The sequence below is a fragment of the Phycodurus eques genome, chromosome 14 (assembly GCF_024500275.1).
Source record: "Phycodurus eques isolate BA_2022a chromosome 14, UOR_Pequ_1.1, whole genome shotgun sequence".
Classification (NCBI taxonomy): Eukaryota; Metazoa; Chordata; class Actinopteri; order Syngnathiformes; family Syngnathidae; genus Phycodurus; species Phycodurus eques.
The window spans coordinates 7,512,293-7,530,690 of record NC_084538.1 but is presented as its reverse complement, the minus strand read 5'-3'; the positions used below and the strand labels follow the sequence as shown (position 1 = coordinate 7,530,690).

Sequence of the window (18,398 nt, the reverse complement as noted above, 5' to 3'; positions counted from 1 at the left end):
GTCACTGAAACCAACACAACGCTGTTGCTCATATGATCAGAAAAACACATTAGTATTATATTAGTTTTTGTTTGTATAGCTAGGTTTGTTCTTCGCCAGTTAGCATAGCAGATTAGCAGCTAATACAGCTAGCATGCACGCAACATTAGCATTGATTTGCAACCCTGTAACTGCAGAGTAATACTTGAGTTCAATCAGTATTGACATAAATTTCAACTTTATTTAATCGTAAAGGATTTATTCGGCACTATTTTGGAAATAGGTTGTCTACCACATATTTACAAAAGGCAGATTTGTATGGGAGCCTTGCGTCAAATTAGGTTTACTTAATATTTTGTCTGATGCTGAGCGTACAGCCGCGTTACCATGGAAACCACACACGCACGCTAGTATTCGATGGCGTCTGCTTTGTAGATGAGAGGTGAGAAATGGGCTCGTAAACTTGGAGTGCCATAAAAACATTCCCACGTGACGATTGCGTTGGCTCCCTCCCCCGTTCTCCCTCCTCTTCCTCGTCCTTTCAGTCAGTGTGGCGCACAATAGCGTCAGAGTCACACACTCTCCCCTCTCAGCTCGATCGAGGACACTTTTCGTTTCTTTTTTTTTTTGGGGGGGGGGGACACTTTTACTCTCTGGCTTCCAGTGGGAATTAACTGCGTGCGCCCAAGCTTTGCGTCGTTTGCCACAACGCGGTGATTTTATATTTTGCTGAGTTTGAAAACCTTGGAGGCAAACATGCCGGAGAGGATCAGCATTTCGGACTTTGTGGTTCTGACCAATGAGGATCTGTCGTCGCCGGCCACGTCCACCTTTCAGGCCAAAATGAACGACTGCAGGAGCACCGTGTCCGCCGTGGAGGAGGTGAGTGACCTCGGCCCAGGGAGAGCCTGAGAGGAGGTGTTTACCTGCGGCGTGCCTTGTGTTTGACTTCCGTGCAGTATTCACCTTTAGACTGGCCTACTTATTGCTTATCCCCCCAAATGTGCTCTAATACAGTGATTCCCAACCACTGTGCCGTGAGAGCTCAATTATTAAATTTAACTTAATTAGTCAGAATATTATTTATTTACAAAAAATAATGTCTCTTTGTTCACCTATCTACGCCAGTGACATATAAAGACAGACAGAACAAATACATGCTCTTTTATTAGATGGCACTAAGTGTATAATTGACTTGTGTATCCACCTTTAGTGACATTTTTGTTTGTTGGTGTGCCGTGAGATTTTCCAAATGTAAAATATCTGCCTTGGCTCAATAAAGGTTGGGAATCACTGCTCTAATGTGCCACATTGGGCGCATTATTGGGCTCCAAAGTCATTGTTTTGGTAGCTTTTCCAGTGTTAAAAATAGTGGAACAGTAAAAATCCAGTGTCAAATTTACACCCTTAAATGTAATGTATATGACAGTAGATTTACTTTTCAAGAGAAGGCAGGTACAATTTTATTTTTCAACACCCTCACAAAGGGTCTACAATAGCATGTATGATTCAAAAATACATTGTTTACAAAAGTGTATATATTTACTAGTCATTGAGTTCTTGAACTGGATTTCAATTTTTCACCAACAAGAATGTGAGGTTCTATGATGACTAAATTGTCTTCAGTGTTCACAAAACCTGCACCTTAGGTTCATTAAAGGCTGTTGTTTACAAGAAGACATATATTCAAATTCATTGAGGAGTTGAAATGGCTTTCGATTCTTGCAAACAAAAATGTTAAGTTCACTGACGACTACATTGTCTTTGATTTTGAGGCTAAATTATTCACAAAAACATTTATTGTACAGGCATTGAGGACTTAAATTCACTGACATCGTTGCTTGTGAGGTTTACAAACCTGCATGTTGTGTTCATTGAAGATGAAATTGTTTACAAAAAGATATATATTTAAAGTCAGTGAGGACTTCAAATATTTTTTCACCGATGATTAAATTGTATTTGTATACAAAACCTACATTTCAGGTTCTTTCAAGAGTCTAAATAATAATAAAAAAAGATCTAGAGTGATTGAGGACTTGACATGGTCAAGAAATTAACTGACAACTACATTGTATTGGATGTGTAGAAAACCTGCATGCTAGGCTCATTAAATACTTTAAATTGTTTACAAAAAGATGTATTTTAGGGTAACTGATTACTTGAAATGGTCTTCAATGTTTACAAACATCCGTGTTCGGATCATTGAACGACTTAAGCCGATTAAAGTGTTTACAAAAACATTGGTTAGTTTTTTTTAAAGACTCAATTAGCTCCTCCAATGTTTGCAAAACATTAGGTTAGGTTCATTGCAGGCTAAATTGTTTGCCAAATGTATTGAATACTTAGAGCCGTGAAGGACTTGACCAGTGTATACAAACAAGAAGTTAACCGGCAACCAATTGTCTTTGATGTTTACGAAATCTGAAGTTCATTAAATACTATATTGTGTACTAAATGATGTATTTTAGGGTATTTGAGGATTTGAAATATAATGGGCTGCACTGTTTAGAAACATGTACTCTATGCACAGTTCTTTCAAAGATGTTAAATTGATTTAAATATTTACAAAAAGACGCATGTCTTGAAGGATTCTATTGAAGATTCAGTTGATTCTAATGCATAGGTCAAACTCAAGGCCCGGGGGCCAGAGCCGGTCCGCCACATCATTTTATGTGGCCTGCGAAAACAAACCATCCATCCATTTTCTGAGCCGCTTCTCCTCACAAGGGTCGCGGGCGTGCTGGAGCCTATCCCAGCTATCATCGGGCAGGAGGCGGGGTACACCCTGAACTGGTAGCCAGCCAATCGCAGGGCACATAGAAACAAACAACCATTTGCACTCACAGTCATGCCTACGGGCAATTTAGAGTCTCCAATTCATGCATGTTTTTGGGATGTGGGAGGAAACCAGAGCGCCCGGAGAAAACCCATGCAGGCACGGGGAGAACATGCCAACTCCACACAGGCGGGGCCGGGGATTGAACCCGGGTCCTCAGAACTGTGAGGCTGACGCTCTACCGTGCCGCAAAACAAACCATGTCTGTCAAATTCCATGATTCTTGCTAAAATCTGTACCAACATTTCAAATTGTCCTAGGTAAAAAATAATTAGGTTGACATATTTTAAGCATTTTTTTTTATAACCAAAATGCTCTTTACAGTAACAATAGTTGAACAAACTACTATTCTTGACATCTGCTTTCAAAACTTGTTTTCCATCAATTTGTTGTCTGTATGTAGTACTATGATGAGGCAATGAAACATTTATGTGGAAACCGAAACTACAATGTGGCCCGTGACAAAAAGTTTGACACCCCTGTTCTAATGTTTACTTACATAATGTTCATTGAAGACTACGTTTTCTTTGATGTTTATAATAATCTTTGAGTAACTGAGGGCTTTCAATCGTCTTCCATTTTTACTAACATGTTAGGTTCACAGCAGCAGTCTGTACGATCGGTTAGCACATCTGCCTCAAAGGTCCAAGGTTCTGGGTTTGAGTCTCGGCTTCAGCCTCCCTGTGTGGAGGCGGCATGTTCTCCCTGTGGCTTCGAGGGTTTTCTTGGGTACTCTTGAAAACATACATGTCAGGTTTATTGAAGTGTCTAAACTGTCTATAAAATGATGTATTTTACTATAGTCAAGGACTAGAAATGGTCTTGAATGTTTATAAACAATTATGTTTGGTTAATTGAAGACAAAGTCACGTCCGATTGAAAATGCTCCACTTTAATGATGCCCAAAAGATAAATTTTAGGGTATTTGAGGACTCAACCACTTTGAAGAAGCGATACTGTCTTTGGCGTTAGTTTTATTGACGACTCAAAATTGACATGATCACAAAAACATTTGTTAGCATAATCAATTTATCAAGCATTTATCAACAATTATGTTAGATTAATTGAAGACAAGTAAATTCATGGCTGATTGAAAATGTGCCACTGTCTTTGATGGTGCCCTAAAAAATATTTTAGGGTAATTAAGGACTCAAAATCTCCAATAGTCTTAGTATTTACAAAAACCACGCTAAACTGTCTATGTGGTTGCCAAATTACATATTTTAAGTCCATTGAGAAATTAAAATAGTCAATATTTACACAAACGTGATATTCACAGAACACTAAATTGCCTTCGTTTACAAAAACCTGGTAGGTTCATTGAAGTCTGTAAATTCTTTAAAAAAAGATGTTTATTGATGACTAAATGGTTTTTGATGTTACAAAACACGTTACTGTGCGATAATTGAATCCAAATTGCCATTTTTTATAAAGAAACTGGTACAATATGTTAGGCTCATTGATAATCTTCAGTGATTGACAGGTGATCATTCCATATCCCGCCTCTTGCCCGAAGCCGTCGTAGAAATACAATATAGATGGATATGCAGTATTTATCTCGCATTTTAGCTTTAAGGCCTGTTTTTTCCCCTGTGTATGTTAGTCTAAACGCTGTTCTTCCGAAGCTACTCGGGCGACGGAAGAGACACATGAAGGCTGCTGTGAACTTTGCCATAAAGCAAATAATCCACACCAGTTAGTCCTTCCTGTCCTTTTCTTGTGCAAAAACAAGGAATCAACTCTGAAAGTTTCTCGACGTCATTGCAGTGCTGATGTGTCAAGCAAGAACATCACAGCAGATGTTACTGGAGCACACATGAGGGAATATATTTTTTGCAAAGAGTATCAGTGCACAATTTTTATGCCCATAAAAATAGCAGCTCAAGGGTACATACTGTATGTTAAAGGTACCGTCTTCCATATAGTGTGTATATTTAGTTCGGGAGATGTGGATTAACGCTGAGCGGGTAGCATGTGGACATAATTGTGGTTTGCAGGGTTAGGCAACTCCTTCCCGCTTCTCCCTCCCCCATGTGCACTTTGCAGCCTGCTTCCTAACCCTAACCTCCTTACTACATGATGACGGAGGTTATTTGTTCCTATAAATATAACGTACGAAAAGTGCTGCTGTCATTTCAAGCATCTGCTCTTGAAAGGAGATCTTTTGGTAATGTTGAAATAGAATACTGCATAGTAAGTTTTCGCAAGGGCGTCATCGCGCCCGCAACGTGCAGATCACGTTGCGGTTGGTGATGAAATATTACACCCGCTTGTGCACTGGCCCTGACTATAGCCTCTTTCATACAGAGATCCTGCAAAATTATTATGTCTGCAGCAAAGGCGAAATATTGCTGCGTCGACTTTGTCGCACCAATTCTGCCGGCTTTTACATGATGTGTAAAAGAGATTAATATCACCCGACACGAGCTTCAGTAAATGATAAGTTATTTACTACTCAAATGCTGTCATATGTATGCCAGGCCAGTAGTTGGCGATGTCACTTTTTAAGGAACACAGCAACTGCTTGTGCTGCCAGGTTTTATCCCAAAATATCTTTTGAATCCCCTTCAAATGTCAAAAATGACTATCCTTTTTTCAATTCCTTAAGTATGCATTTGTACTTTTAATACCGTGATTACAAAAATATGAAATGAACATTAACGTGGGAGTTTGCGGCATTAAAACTACTAGCAAGATTTGAATGTAACGTCACTAAACTACTGTCAGGTTATACTTACAGTTTTAGCAAATCTGACAAAAGGTGTTTTGTTTTTTTATTTAACTTGCAAACTATCCCTTTAAAAACTGCCATTATTTTGTTTTCATTATGTGCTTGGGCACAGTCCAGTTAGATGAACGCGTCTGAGTGCTCTGATCGAGGCTTTCGCATGGTGCACCTCCCTGCCGATTGTTCCCCCCACCACTTATTATTCATAGCCGCCCTGTTGTATCATAAAAATAACCAGACAAACTCAAATTGCATTGTGTCGTCTGGTGTGACATGCAAAATCCTTGTCAGACAGATTGTCTTTTTAATACCCTTCATCAACTTGTCCGTGGGCTGATATTAATTAATCCCTTATATGTTTTTTCAGTTATATTTTAATTATTTATTAAGAACCAAATATATATATTTTTTATTTCAATAGGCGTAAATACTCGGGCACCCTTTAAGTTCCTGTTGATTGACTAGTGCCGATCCGGGGTCAAGCACAATACACTTCAGTTTAATCCCTTTATAAAGTATTTATTTCATAAAAATAAAAATATATAGTATCAGTATGTGCTTTGGCTCACTTCAAAATGAAGGTACAGTTCTATTGACTAGTTTGAAATTTCCAATCCAGGCGCAAGCACTTTAACTTTTATCCCTTTCAGTCACCTTTTTATTTGTAACAATTTAAAGCAAAAATGTAAAACAAAAAATTAAAAAAAGCCATAGAAAATATAAAAAAAGATTAACATACAATAAATTATTTAGTTTCAGTATGTACTTGAACTCCGTTATAAAAAATAAGGTAGCGTTTCCTTGACTTTTGTGAGCCTTCCGATCTAGAGCGCATTACAGTTCCCTGGCGATCATTCCTCCCACAGGTTACTTCTTACATTGCATCATAGAAATAACCAGACAGGCTTGAATTAATCCACAAGGACAGAAAAATTGCACTAAGTGATGGCACATGCTTGTCCCCACGTATTTTAACCAAACATATAAACACTGTACGGTTTGTTACCTCTGTGTTTTTCCTTTGCCGCCACCAGTCCCGTCTCCACGCTCAGTGTTAATCACTTTCCCATTCACTGAGTCACATCTCACAGCATCCACTCAGCCTTTTAATTAGTGGATCCACGCTTGACGGGTGTGGAGACTAGAGAAGTGGGAGTGAACTTGACCAAAAGTGAGCGAAGGCGTGTAAACGGCACCACCTAACAACACAGAGTCTCTGTTAGGTCTGAAATTTCTGCCTCATTAAAGCTGTTTCTGGTGGTAGGTAGAGGCGGAGCAGAGCCTCGTGTCTGGATCAGCGGAAAAGCGAGTCTGTGTGAGGTCGGGTAAACAAGTTTGGTTGTTTTGTTTACAAGAAACCGAAATCCCTTAAACACAGGCCATATAAGTGTGGCCTGGTAGGGTAGGGGGTGGAGGTTTTGCAGTAAATCCTGAACTTTGCCTGATTCTGAGGTACAATCAGGCATTTGGTGTGACCAAACCCCTTTGTTTTGAAAGGAACTGTCTGATGTCACTATGCTTCAAGTTCTGTCTTAAACGGAGAGGTGAATAAATCTACTGTTACGTCACTGGGGTGCCAGTTTACCATTATTGATACTACTTAATCGTTCTGATTCTTTATCGATTCTCATGTGGTGAGGACTTAATATTTGCTTTAACGCTTAACATAAGATACAGCATACCCAGTATCCACTCATCATCTGTATTGTATTGTGGGGGGGGGGGGGGGGAATTAAGTGACTTTCTTCAAAAACTATGTCAAGTGAGCAAAAAGCTTAATGCAGTTTTTACATATACAATATAACAGAATGCCTTGGCAAAATTGTCTAGTTCCACTCTTAATGATTCAGAGAAGGTGAATATTTTATTTTTTGGCGTATACTTAGTGACTATAATGTGCTCGTATGTGGGAAAGGAGAGCCACAGTTGCAAATGCACTTTTCAGCCGTTTATTGAACGCCAAATCATCAGTAAAATACAAAGAGTAAACTGGGCGCACTCACACAGGGGCTGCTGTCGGTCATAGCTCACGCGCAGACACTAACACACCTACGTGCCGAAGTCCCACGCCAGCCCACCAGGCCCCGCCTCCTCAAGGCACATATGTAACACAGACACTACAATAAGTACGGTATTTTCTATACTTGTAATGCTTGTAAATTTTGTTGAAATTCATTTACAATGTGTTTTAACAAGTGGAAATGTATTGAAAGTGTCTTGAAGTGGTACATTTGTTAAAAAAAAGAATTGTATTGCAGAGTTTCACTTATTCCAGGTGGATGTGGAATGTATCCCCTGCGATTAACTAATTGTACCGCAAAATTTAGGCATTTTACACTGAACACAGCAAGGGTGGGAAATTCTCATGATGTCAACATCTGGTGTGATGCGTAAAATACTTGTCAGACAGTGACAACCAGGTAGAATATATATGTGTCAGTTATTAAACTTCACATTCCTGTCCCGGCACTGCAAATTTCCCTTACACACAAGTAACATCCTGGCTTTGGTACTACCCCCAGAAAAAAAAATGCTCAATCCGGTGTTGTTTCCAAAGAAATGTGACGTATGGGAAAAGCTATAAAAATGCTGGTTTGCACAGGTAGTGTGCGTGTCTCCCCCTGGAGGAGCTGGAGGGACCACCGAGGTTGGACTCTGGATAAACGTCACAAAATGGATGAATGGCTTGTTTGCATTTTGAGTGTCAAGTTTCCATAGAGGGCCTCTCAGAACATGACAAACATGCAAGCTGATACTTTGGGATATACACTATAAGGTAACCTTAGCTGACTCTTGGGTGTGTTTCAATTGTAATTTCTAAAGGAGTTACAATATAAATGTTACCATCCATGTAAAAGAAACTTTAGGCGAGCCAGACAGGTGACAGTATGTACTCCAGCACGCCCGCGACCCGAGTGAGGAGAAGCGGCTCGGAAAATGGATGGATGGATATATATATATATATATATATATATATATATACTGGCTTTCAAATAGTTGCCAGCTGTATTAATTTACTCAACTGCAGATGGGGGAGGGCTTTATTTGATCAAACCGATTGTTGGAATAATATTAAACGGTATTTTGCAAGGAAATAACAATTCAATGTCAAGTGAAAATAGTTTAAACTTGCAGCCTGCAGATGACTATAGATGTGGTTTATTAGCTGGAAAATGCAATCGTGACATGGGCTGAAGCATCACACAGTTCCAATTTGAGAACAATAAATCACATCTCCAGCCATCTGCAGGCTTCTGTTGCATATATTATTTAGCCACTTTGAAAAATGACTATTAACTGTACAAATGATTGTATTATTTTGTGAACCTGATGTTGTGGCTGGCACAGTGAGCGACTGGTTAGAGCATCTGTCTCACAGTTCTGAGTTCAATCCCCGGCCCCGCCTGTGTGGAGTTTGCAGGTATGGGTTTTCTCCAGGCACTCCGGTTTCCTCCCACATCCCCAAAACATGCATGCTAGGTTAATTGAAGTCTCTAAATTGCCCGTAGGTGTGAATGTTAGTGCGAATGGTTGTTTGCTTGTATGTGCCCTGCGATTGGCTGCCAACCAGTTCAGGGTGTACCCCGCCTGCTGCCCGAAGATAGCTGGGATAGGCTCCAGCACTACCGCGACCCTTGTGAGGATAAGCGGCACAGAAAATGGATGGATGGATGTTGTGGCTGGGAAGTCATTTCAATCTGTACTTCCTAAATGGGTCACCTCAAGGATGGAATTCTAATGTCCCATTGTTGTGTTGGTCTTACAGTCACTGGAGATGGATCACCTGACTCTCCAAAAGATGAAGAAGATGATCAAAGCCATCCACAACTCCGGAATCAGTAAGTGTGTTGTGTTCAAAGTTCACCGCCAACGCTTTTAACGTCGTCACTTTCTCACGTGGTGGCCAGACTTTATCCGCCTGTTTTGTAGATGTTGACACTGCACTTATCATTTCTGCTGACTGAGGGCGAATCAGAAAAGTTCATTCTTGACCTCCAGTGGCGCAACTAGCTGTCTGAGGTGATTTAATTTGCAAGAGAGAGGAAATGAAATGTTTGATGACATTTAATTAAAGTGTGGCAGATAGCCAAGGTCGACACTACCTTACAAATTGTTTATTTTTGGTAAATTTTGACCAAACTCTATGCATCACATTAGTTATAGTATTATAAAACTTTTAAAAATTGATTAAATTCATAAAAGGATGAGTAATTCTTGTTTCAGAGAAAAGCCAAAGTATTTTTGTAGGCACTTGTTTTTTCATTTCCATATCTCATGCCTGTATCAAGGCACCCTCTAACTTCGGTATGACTTTACAGTATATTCCTTAGGTGCAGTATGTATGGCCATTCTTATGCTGTTTCACTCGTTCACCATTTCAAGATTTCCCCCATGATCCTTCAAATACCAATGTATGTTTCTATGAGAACCTGAGCAAATGTTGTGGCGACAGACAGTTCTCTGGACTGTTTTAAGCTTTGGCAAGCTGTTGTTGTTGATAAACCATTGATAAATCCTTACGTCAAGGGCATAAAACAAATTTTTGTCGTGGGCCACATTCTAGTTCAGGTTTCCCTCAGAGGGCCATTATGACTGTGAAACCATGTAATTGTTTAATTGTCTCATCATATTACATATGCACAGCAAATTGATGGAGAACTAGTTTGTAAAAAGAGCTTAGGTAACAAAAAAAAAATATCTCAACGTAACTATTTATTACATATGAAAATGTAAAATTTTGGTACAGATTTGAGCAAGAATCATGGAAGTTGGTGCACATGATTTGTATTCGCGAGCCACATAAAATGAGGCGGCAGGCCAGATCTGGCCCCCCGGGCCTTGAGTCTGACACCTGTTGCCTTAGGTGGTAATTAAAGTCATTACTGCATGCATGCGGGTTGTACAGTATGAATGAATGTGTTTGCATGCATTAAGAGGCCAACGTGCAAACAGCATGTGATTCTGTTAGCATTGAGTAATGGTGTTGCAAGTGTGTGTGTGTGTTTCATCGAGAAACGTGTACCAGCTCCGAGGAAATATACGCTTGACGTTCCTCTAAACTTCCCATTCCGAGCCAGAAGTGAGTGAGTCAGAAATCTGCTGCCCAGAATTTAGGCAAGCATACAATAAAAAGTGTAGTCGAAGGAGAGGGTTGATCGTAAGCGTCCGCCTTCTACCATTGTTTTTTCCCTCTTTAATCACTTCCCGAGGAAATCGTACATCAACACTATGAGTCACTTACCCCCCTGAATTAACCCCCTTCTGCACTGATCTTCAAGCCGTTCCTGGCTCACATGCTCAAAAACACACCATATACGCCATCTAATATTCCCTTTCTGTATAGGACTGCCAAGTTGATGTGTGAGTGTGTATCAACAGAAAAAAATTATTCTTTACTTTTAGCCACTATGCAGCCACAACAAAAGCAGCGTGCCTTTAATGGAGACATATTATGTAATTTTACCACAAATTAAAACAGTTCCCAGCTGTATAGAACTTATAAATGTATAATTCGCCAGTTCTTCGATCAAAATGTGCCAAGGATCAAAAATTACAGTACATTTATCACCCTCTCTAACTGGCCCTGTTCAAAGCAGATGGTGCTTGGGCAGGGGGCTGTCCTGTCTCATGCAGTTGAGACACTGCCAACCCCACCTCCGTCTACTGGAGGGATATTACATGATTAGTTATGAACTATGTCGTTTTACTTTTTCTATGTTGGCATGTAGGTAATGTACATTATATATACAGTCCCCTCCAAAAGTATTGGAACAGCAAGGTCAAGTAAAGTAATTTTCCTCATAATTTAAGGTACCATTGTATAAAGAGTTTATTGGATGGAATGAATGTGTTTGGATTTTTGGTGGTGGTCGGAGGGGCCGTAGGCGCAGAATGGCAGCCGCGCTTCCGTCAGACTGCCCCAGGGCAGCTATGGCTACCACTACTTGGGTTCGACAGTGGAGTGAATGAATAATGTGTGCAATTGTAAAGCGTCCAGGTTCCTTGAAAAGCGCTATGTAAGTCGAATGCATTATTGTTATTTATTATTAATAATAATTATGGGAACATCCTCGGAAAGATAGCTATCCATAATAAAAAATGTAGTTTAGTTCATCCAAAGCTGATGACAGTAAGTTGTTAAAAAAAAAATATCAAAAGCTCTAGTTCCCTCCACATTCTTTTATTCTTTATTTTTTTGTTTACATTTTTCCCCTAACAGATTTGTTTCTTTTTGTTTCATGCAGGTTAGAGTTTACTGTACAACATTTGTTGAAAAATAATTCATCATTGTCTCGTCAGAAAAACCTTTCACTTTCTATATCCACTTTCCTTTATTAAATCCAGGCCTTTTTAAGATGGCTTGTTTTTTTTCTTTTTTCTTTTTTTTAACGCAACTAATGGAACCCACATGCTCGTTGGAATGACAGCATATTCATTCTTGCAGCTCACATCGAAGCCAAGGAGCAATACACTGAAGTCCTGGAGAGGCTGGGCAACAGCCACCTGAGCCAGGACAACAACGAGGTCTCCACGGGCTTCCTCAACCTGGCCGTCTTCACCCGAGAAGTCACGGCCCTGCTCAAGAATCTGGTAAGGAAAGAAGAGAAGGAGGGGTGAGGGGTTCTAAATATCACTCCATAAGGTTAGGTTGACACTTTAGAGAAGAAATGAATCACGTAGATAACATGTTGGCAGGAGAGCTGCAGGTTGTAGGACATTACAGCTGTATGACAAACATAGTCATTAGTCGTTTGCTCAAATTAAAGTGGAAGTTTGTCCGCAGAAGTAAGACAGCGTCACATGGAAGCCTCCTACGGATTGTTTCTATGGCGATTTTAATTGAGAGCAGGCCTCCATGAGTGATTCGCACGCGCACACATGGACGAGAGGACTCAATCACACACACACACACGCACGCACGCACGCACACACACTCCCTTGCTCATGTGTGTCAGTCCCGGGCTCAAAGAGAAATGAATGGGTAGGTTTAAACAGGTTTTTGTCTTTTTTATGTCACCTTGCTGGTGGAGAAGTCTGCTGAAGGACTCCCATAGACAGTCCCAATAGCACACTGGGTTATGCAACAGCTTCCAAATTCAAAAGCTTGGCAGTGAATTGCCTCGTTTACTGGCTTACTTGCACTTTTTTGTGTGCCTGAAAAGTGCAATGTCTATAATCATTATTATTTTTAAAATCTACTGTATTATTATTATTTAGAATTTAACAAAGTCCCCCCTCATTATATTGTGCTGGTGTACCTAATGGTTTGGCTGGGGCGTAGGGCTGCAGTTATGGAATATTTTTAGAATCAGTTATTCTATCGATTATTCCATCGATTAAACAAATAGCTTACATAGTAAAAATGTAAAGTTAATACTATCAGGAAAATGTTGTTTTAATACCCGCCTCTTTTCAGACATTAGCCAATTACAGTGGTCATTCGCCCCCCTTGCTCTCACACGCATTGCCTTCTTCATCTTTGGTGTTTGTCCCCTTTCTTCTTCTTTTGGAGTTAATATCGGTCGGCAAACCAGGATCATCATTAACAACTGGGCTGAAGTATGAAGGTTGTCAGCAACAAAAAAATAATTAATTTTAAAAAAAGGCAAATTTACTGGTCGCACATGCAAGAGGAAATCAAAAATGCATTCGTACTGTCTCAAATTTTAGGGGCAAAATGCAACCATTATGGGGCAGTCTGAGGCCCTGTTATGCATTTTCTTCCCCTTAGAGTGTGACCGCTAATGAACCCCATTGTCACACACATACACACGTGCACAAACACACTTACACAAAGTTGAAAACCTAATATATCCTGCCTGTCTTGCGGTCTGACACGTTCCAGGTGCAGAACCTCAACAACATCATGGCCTTCCCTTTGGAAAATGTGCTGAAATCAGAGCTGCGCGACAGCAGATTGGTGAGTGAAAGGTTCACTTGATAGTCTCCCAACAAATGTTTAACCCTCTCCCATTTAAATGAACTCCAACGGAACAAGAACACTTGAGGAGGCTTCAACATGTTTCCTCCAAAATCAATGAGTGATCTTGATAACAAAAAGGACAAATGCCAGCAATCAAACACATACAGTAAGCAAAACATAATACAATTTGATTAAACAGGGTAAATGGCAGTTTTTTATCTTAAATTTTTGTAGCTTATACAATTATTTAAAAATAATACGCCCCCGCCACCCAATTATTTTTTTCTAATCATAATAATTTGAAAATAAATTACGAACAACTAATTACATTTACATTTGAATGGGAACATCTTTGAAAAGATAACTACCCATGATTTAAAAAAATATATATACAGTATAAAAGTAAAACTATAATGAAATATAAAACTATAGACAGGTAATTACACATTAAACACACACCGATGCGAAGATATTCTCTTTATGAAGATAATCGTTCGGTAGAAAGTCTAAATCCAAACCATCAAAATGTAACTATGTCCTCAACAAAGTTTAGTCTGACTGCCTTTCCCCATCGTCACCTAATAATATAAAACTGTTTATACAGACAAATGGAAAAAAACAATGTTCCAAGCAGATATAAACTGCTTATTGTCTGATTGTAAGGGTCGTCGTGGCAACCAACGAGCAAAAGAGTGACCTCATACTTCTGTAAGCGACTGTTCCTGTGTATTATTCCCACAGCAGATTAGCGGTAGCTGGCGGAAGCCGGTTTAGCCAGATAGCAGACGAGTTAAGTGTTAACTGAATTACAGTGACACTGTGTACAGTATTTATTTTAATTTATTATTAACGTGGTACGTTCACTTGTGTTTTCCTTAGGAGCTGAAGAAACAGATGGAGAGGAGTTGGAAAGAGTACGACTTAAAAATGTAACTATTGTCATACACCATATGCCTGCCTCATTTACTTAAGGCGGGTTTTTCAAAGAAATTCCTCACACTTTGTAAAATATATCCTGTATTGTCCTGACATCGACATTTACTGTACATAAACTGATCATAAAACACATAAATTAACAACACGTGAATAAAAAGAAAAACTTAGCCTTTAGGCTAGCTGAGCTTGCTAGCCCCACAGATACAGTAGGCCTGGTTAGTTGATTAGTAGCATAACGTTAGCATTTTGGTTCATGAGCTAAAAACAGGATAGTTTTATTTTATGCATAATATAAGCACATTGCTTTCATTGGAGCAGACTAAGGTGGAGCTGTTAATTTTGAAAAAGCATTCAACTGACATAGGAGTTTTAGCATCGCTTTGTCCATGAAAGAGCTAACAACATCATACAGTAGCATTATTTTCGAGATGATACAAGTACATCGTTTCTATTGAAATGTCCCTTCCATCTTTCTATACTTCTACTCCCTATTGACTTTAAATTTACACTTTATTGATTCCATACCAAATTTTACTGTTACTCATCTACATTAGAGCAAAATTGGAGAAGGAGCGCAGGGAAAAGAGCAGACAGCTCATTCGGACGGAGGGATCGGACGGAGGGGAGGACATGGAGAGGGAGAGGAGGACCTTCCAGCTACAGATGTGCGAGGTGAGTTGCCAGCACCAACAACACTTTGCACATACCTGAAGTGGTCTTTACCCACATCTGCATGGGTGGTCTTCCTTTCTTTTAAAATGCTTCCAAAAGAGGCTTCCAACTTGTTTTATGGGGAAAATATGTGGGGGGCCGGGGGGCGGTGACCTGAGTGGGCAAACATACAGTATCAGGTATGTCAAAATGTTAAGAAAGACCAACAATGGATCCTTAAAAATATGAATTGGAAGATTTAAAAGAAAATATAATCCAAAATGTTTAAACTAAATAAAGCGCAATTATCATACAGTCTAAGTCAATTTGTGCTTCAAAAAAATAGTAAAGCCTTTCTTTGGCCTTCCTATTATAAGCATTACGGTTAAACTTATTTTTAAATGCAAGAGGTTTAAAAATACAATCTTGAGGAAATAAAAGGGAGGTTGGCGATTTATTTGATTGTTTTAAGTTATAAAATTCACAAAAGTTATGAAGTGGTATTAGGCCAATAATCTTGTAAGAATTTGTTGTTGTTTTTTTTTTTATTCCAGTCATATGTAATATTTCGTGAAAAAAAGTAATATAGTCAGAGTAAAATTTAAAACTTTTTTGTTTAAGATTTTGTATGGTTCAAAATAAAGTCACATTTATTTTATATAAAAAGTAGCATTTTTTTAAAGATAAAATACATATTCTTTCAACATAAAAAGGGATGTTTCCAGATAAAAAGTCATGTTTTTTTAGTTGAAAAGGCATATATGTTTTTAGATAAACGGTATATTGAAACTTAAAAGACAAAATATTTGTGACAAAAACTTATAAAACTGCGAGATTACGGTCATATTTTATTGAAAAAAACCAGTGGAAATCTTATGAATTTAAAGTCAAAGTCATATTTTTTCAGTGCTGCCCCGAGTACTCTTTTGCACCAAAGTAACTTCTTAGTCACTTTTATACCAATGAACAATGCCAAAATGTAACGTAAATTGGAAGTTTGACCCCAGAACGGATGAATCGTCATTATCTGTTCCAAGAAAATATACCAAAAAACATACCAAGAAACATGTCACAAAATTAGGTACACCTCCACAATCTAATGTATTGCATATGAAAATATTTGGATCAATATCTTGCCAACAAAATATTGCAGTACTGCAAACTACAACCTCAAGAATAAATATATTGTATATATATATCTAGCTGTCAGTCTGTCTGTCGATAGATTATATAGGCAAAGATACATTTTACGCCATACATGTATGATGTTTTTAATGTAATAAGAGTTGTTTGTGCTCTACTTCTGTTTGTCTATCCTCCACCTTCTACTGCTGATTGACAGCGGTTGTTGACGTGAGGAGGCGGGTCAAGTGGAAAGTGGAATTTCTACTTGTTGCAAGCAGCTCCACCCGACCGCTGCTGCCTATGTGCGCGTGTTGTCTCTCACAAACACAACACAATGAAGTCATTGCTTCAACCCACTGGAAAAAAACATACACACACTTTATCTGCACAAACTCATGAGATCTTTATGATTTGTGTCAGTCTTCCTTTGGATTTAAAGACAATACAATTACTTTCCATAAAGCAGACAAAGGTGTGCCTCATGATTTTTGACAGATTTGACTGACTGTGGCCGGCCGCATAGCTTTATCCATTCACAAGCGAATATAACACAATTTTACAGCTAATACAAGAGTGGTGCCTCGAAATACGAGTTTATTACATTCGTGACAGAACACCCATATCTCAAATCATCTTTCCCCTTTGAAATGAATGGAAATGCCATTACTCTGTTACAGCCTCCCCGCAAAAAAACCCCCAAAAAGCCCAGCAATTTAGGAGCAACAAGAAAAACACTAATGGCATAATTAAATAAAATTTAAAGAATTCAACAATTTTGCCACATTTCAATTCACACTTCAATCCAACATTGTCACGTCATCCGACATTGTGCTACTCCTTCTGGTGTGTGCGTATTGGCCATCTGGGGGCAGTATAACACAGACATGCTCCTCAGTTAGCCTCAGTAATATTTGTCATTCTTCTCAGAGAATAAAGAATATATGTGAGTGAGTATTGTTATATTATGTCTAGATGTGCTAAGACTCTTTTTGGGGGGTGGCAGAAATGTTGACTATCTGCTGAAGTACTGGATGTTATGAAGTGAGTTGATTGTTATTTTATGCACTGCTGCTGTACGTTTAGGTATAGGTGTGTTTATAATTTTTAAGAATTTTTTTTTGTGTGAGCCATTAGCATTTGAGGTTCAGTTGTACCCAGAAACATGGGGGAAAATTGAACAGGGTCGATCTAATTTTTATCATTTCTGTTTTGTTTAATCATTGTGTTATTCTGAAATGCCTGACAGTTCAATTTGAATACCATTAAAATACAAACAAATGTGTTTTGCCTGATCCCTCATGCTTTCTTGAAAGAATTGTGCACAGCGTACAAATTCTGCCATGGTATTTAAACGACTGTAATTAAACATGAAAAAAGTGAAATTATGAGTCAAAATGTAAAAGTTTAACAGTTTTTCTATGTTTCCAGTACCTTTTGAAGATCCAGGAGCTGAAGGTCCGCCAAGGCCCGGATCTCCTCCAGAGCCTCATAAAGTTCTTCCAGGCCCAGCTCAGGTCAGCTTTTTTCTCTGGCTTGTGTACTTTCCATGTATGGAAAGCTGGGTATCACATAAGGCCAATTTTGCCAATTGGAGCCATACCAGTGGTTGGAAGCGGACTGTTTGAGCGTGTGATGTTGTTTGGACTGAAGTGACACCATGACTCAGCCTTTCTTCACCCCCCCACCACTTCTGCTCTCAGTTTCTTTCAGGATGGGCTGAAAGCTGCAGAAAATATTGCTCCCTTTGTGGAGAAACTGGCTTCCTCGGTTCACACGGTAATAAGCAGTCGCTTTTTGCATGTCTTTTCTTTTTACCCCCTGAAATGCTGAAGAACGAAATCGATTGAGGACTGTAACACTGGCTAGCGCAGCACATCACAGCATATCGTAGCACGTGATCAGCAGAGGGATCTTGTTAGCGCTACCTGATTGGATGCAAAGTCCTATTATTTTTCACCATAACATACATGTTATCTTTTTGTGTTAATGTCATACAGTGGTGCCTTGAGATACGAGTGACCCAATTTACGGGCTTTTCAAGATACGAGCAGTTGTGAACTCAAGTCAACACACTTTACAATAAGGAGCAGTTTGGCAAATCGTGAGCAATTCATCAAAAAAGAGGCTTCAAGATGCCACTCAACATAAAACCAAGAGAAATACACCTTGTGTATTGAAAACAGCCAAACAACTATCTAAAGAAAGCCCCTGCTAGCTTA

The 18,398-nt window shown here is 39.1% G+C and overlaps 1 protein-coding gene across 2 annotated transcripts in view; it reads left to right on the top strand.

Annotated features, from left to right (window-relative positions):
• Positions 1–539: 539 nt before the first annotated feature.
• asap3 (ArfGAP with SH3 domain, ankyrin repeat and PH domain 3) overlaps positions 540–18,398 on the top strand; it is a 40,258-nt gene continuing 22,399 nt past the window's right edge. For both annotated transcript variants that reach the window (XM_061695438.1, XM_061695437.1), the window contains exons 1-8: positions 540–861; positions 9,310–9,382; positions 11,989–12,134; positions 13,390–13,464; positions 14,347–14,396; positions 14,958–15,075; positions 17,608–17,693; positions 17,880–17,955. In XM_061695438.1, coding sequence (XP_061551422.1) covers positions 736–861; positions 9,310–9,382; positions 11,989–12,134; positions 13,390–13,464; positions 14,347–14,396; positions 14,958–15,075; positions 17,608–17,693; positions 17,880–17,955 — 750 coding nt within the window. In that variant the 5' untranslated portion in view covers positions 540–735. The remainder of the gene's footprint in view (positions 862–9,309; positions 9,383–11,988; positions 12,135–13,389; positions 13,465–14,346; positions 14,397–14,957; positions 15,076–17,607; positions 17,694–17,879; positions 17,956–18,398) is intronic.